The sequence below is a fragment of the Trifolium pratense genome, linkage group LG4 (genome assembly GCF_020283565.1).
Source record: "Trifolium pratense cultivar HEN17-A07 linkage group LG4, ARS_RC_1.1, whole genome shotgun sequence".
Classification (NCBI taxonomy): Eukaryota; Viridiplantae; Streptophyta; class Magnoliopsida; order Fabales; family Fabaceae; genus Trifolium; species Trifolium pratense.
Genome location: NC_060062.1, coordinates 24,973,668 through 24,976,959, shown reverse-complemented (window position 1 = coordinate 24,976,959; position 3,292 = coordinate 24,973,668). Strand labels below are relative to the sequence as shown.

General features: G+C 32.6%; 1 protein-coding gene across 1 annotated transcript; it reads left to right on the top strand.

The window, feature by feature from the left end:
* Positions 1-1,062: 1,062 nt before the first annotated feature.
* On the top strand, positions 1,063-2,965 carry LOC123924112 (protein VAPYRIN-like). Its single transcript, XM_045976887.1, has 2 exons — positions 1,063-1,872; positions 2,474-2,965. Exons 1-2 carry the CDS (start codon positions 1,186-1,188, stop codon positions 2,888-2,890), a joined length of 1,104 nt encoding a protein of 367 aa, XP_045832843.1. The 5' UTR covers positions 1,063-1,185; the 3' UTR covers positions 2,891-2,965.
* Positions 2,966-3,292: the final 327 nt, after the last annotated feature.

The following is a 3,292-nucleotide window of genomic DNA, read 5'->3' as shown; positions in this document are numbered from 1 at the left end:
GCATGATATTAGTAACATTTAACATAAGGTATATGATATTAGTAAAAGAATTTTAAGAAGTTAAAAAATATATAAAAAACTTTTTAAACATAAGGTGTATTTAAAAATAAGAATTTATAAGTTAGTCAAAAAAAAAAAAAAAAGAATTTATAAATTTATAAATGAAAATAAAGCAAAGAAACATCACCCTGTTTAGAGGCGGATTTACTCATGGTGTTGAAGATGAATCTTTCAATAGACATTGAAATATCAAGGTTTTTTTTTTTTGACTGTGAAATATCAAGATATTTACATAGTTGTTTTTAAGAAATTATCTTTATCCTATAGTTTCATTTAGCATGAAGTGGTTTTATGGCTCACCACCACCGTGGTTTCCCGGCTCCCCACCATCTGCAGAGGCATAGGCCTTGAAAGAAGCCATCACTTGAGTGGGGGAATTGGAGTTAACTAGAGTGGTAAACGCCATATAAGGATAACTCCAATAATTAATAGGAATTTGGTCAAATTATAAATGATTGTCATAAATTATTATTATGAAATTATCCGAACTTTAAGATAAATACTCCCTCCGGTCCTTATTATAAGGAACACTTTGAAAAAATCACACAGACCAATGAAGCACATTTAACATAGTTATTTTCATTTAATACTCTTATAAATTTTAATTTATTCCATGTATACCCTTATTTAATTACTCTTTATTCAACTAACTTACTTATTTTTAAATTCTCTCTCATAATAAATAAGGGCATAAGTGAAATTGAACATTTAAAATATTTGAAAATTGGTCAAAGTTTCTTATAAAAAGGACTAAATTTTTTGCCCTAAATATTCCTTATAAAAAAGACCGGAGGGAGTATAAATTAACTTCGCTCCTCACTCACTTGCGAAACGTCACAATCTTATATTAACTCTCATGTTTTTAATTTGAGTCCATCTTATATTATGAATGAAATATGAATTTGTTTTGGTAAAAAAATTAAAATTCCAAGTCTAAAATGCAATTTTAGCATTTAATACAAATTAAAGATATATATGCATCAAAAAAACAAATTAAAGATAGACATATTCCATTGTGACATTGTCCCGTGAACTCAAATATTCCCTTTTCTCCACATATATATACCAAAAAGAAAAGGAAAAAAAAAAAAACACAAATCCATTCCACCCCAATCACACTGGTAGATGGAGAAGCTAGTAGAAGTATGCGAACCAGCAGAGGTTCGGATAGAATTCACACTCCACACCAAATGCCGAACCACAATCCAACTCAAATCACTAAACCCAACCAAACCAATAGCTTTCAAAATTCAAACCTCATCACCCAACAAATTCCTAGTTAACCCACCGAGTGGACTCATTCCACCACTCTCAATTTCCACCTTCCAAATCATCCTCAAACCACAATCTCATCTCCCTCGTTCTTACCCTCGTTCACCCTCCGACAAATTCCTCATCAAAACGGCTGAGTTTAGTAACTTTTCATCCAACTCGTCTGAGTCAACTCACTCCGATACCGATTCAATTAACTCGTGGTTTGCTACTCGTCCTTATGGATTTTCAACTTATGATATTAAACTCAAAGTTGCGTTTGTTGGGAAGTTTCTTTTGTATGATGCTGTTTCTCGTGGTGATTTGGAATGTGTTAGGAGTTTGATTAAACGGCAGCGTTCTATGCTTTTGGAATTGAACCCTGCTGAGTCTGAGTCGCTTTTGCGAGTTGCTTCTGAGTTGAATAACCCGGATGATATGGTTCATGTTTTGCTTGAAGCTGGGTTGAGAATTTGTGAGGCCGTTGGATCTGGTAATTTCAAGGGCTCTGATGATGTACATGTGGCTGGTGGGAATATTATTGCTTGTGAAGAACAACACGTGAGTGTCTCGTCACTTGCTACACTTTTTGTCCTTTATATTTACGGAGAAAAAAAAGACAAACTAAAATTAAAAGCTAATTTTTTTTTATTTAAACATTAGCAAAAACATGTACTATGAGTGTAAATTAGAAATTTAGAGACTAAATTGGTTAGAGAATTATAGTTTAGTAATTAAATTTAAAAATTGTGTCATATAAGTGTAACTATCATGGATATTATTGGAGTGGTCGGGTTTGAACTCCACTCCAAATTTTATATTTTTTCACATTTAAATGGATGAGTCTAGCCACCATACAATTTGACAAAAAAAATTAAAAAATTGTTTTAATTAAATTTTAATAAATTATATTAACTATATTTCGGAACACTAGTTACACATGAGCTAGTTTCTTACTGAAGTCACGTTTCTTATTGAAGTCACGAGAACTCTAGGGCGTCGGACCCCAATAGTCTTATTTGCAAAATCACCCATTTTTTAAGACTACATGTTGGCGGACTGAATCAAAATAATGTCGCCGGAGGAGTTGCTCTACATGTTGCACAGATTCAAGCTTTTTTTACAAAAAATGTATGTTGAATGTTTTTTTTTTTTTAATTAGGTGGAGGATGTGGAGCAAGGAAAATCGGTGTTAGAGGCATCAAGGCAAGGAAATGTGAGGGAACTTGAATCCCTATTAAGAAGAGGTGTGAATTTCAACTACCGTGATAATTATGGCTTAACACCACTTCATGCTGCAGCATTTAAAGGGCACAAGGATGTGGTGTTAATGCTTTGTAAGGCAGGGTTGGACTTAGAATGTGAGGATAATGAAGGTCATGTACCCTTGCATATGGCAGTGGAAAGTGGTGATATTGAGACTGTTAAGATTTTTGTTGACAAGGGTGTGAATCTTAATGCTATGAATAAGAGGGGTGTCACACCTTTGTTTATGGCTAAAGTTTGGGATCATGAGGATGTGTGTAAGTTGCTTGTTAGCAAAGGAGCATATTCCACTCTTGCTCTTACATTAGCTTAATATTGTACTTTTTTTTTATTTTATTTTTTTGAAGACCTTGTTATCAATCATAATAATTTTAATTTTTTTGGTTAAGGATGACGTTTTTATTCGATCCATGTAATTAACATCTCTAGTCTTAAATATAAGAACAAATTAAATCAATAAAAATAAAATATACATTTTGTCTAAATTCATTAGCAAGTCTTCCTAATGATTTTGGGGGAGTTTTCCCGCTGAAATTGTAAACGTCAATAAAATTGTTCCTTGTTCCATCAATCAAACGGAGTAAGGGGCAATTTGATTAAGGTTATACAATTTCAGAAGGATATTTACCTATTTTCAAATTTAAGCGGGGTATTTGACGAATTTTAAAATTTCAGAGAGGTGTTTGACATTTCAGTCTTCCTAATGGCTTATAAT

Bases quoted from the DNA above. Each gene is read 5' to 3' on its own strand.
- LOC123924112 (XM_045976887.1), top strand. From the start codon at position 1,186: ATGGAGAAGCTAGTAGAAGTATGCGAACCAGCAGAGGTTCGGATAGAA. The intron at 1,873-2,473 runs GTGAGTGTCTCG...TTTTTTAATTAG, and splicing joins TTGCTTGTGAAGAACAACAC to GTGGAGGATGTGGAGCAAGG.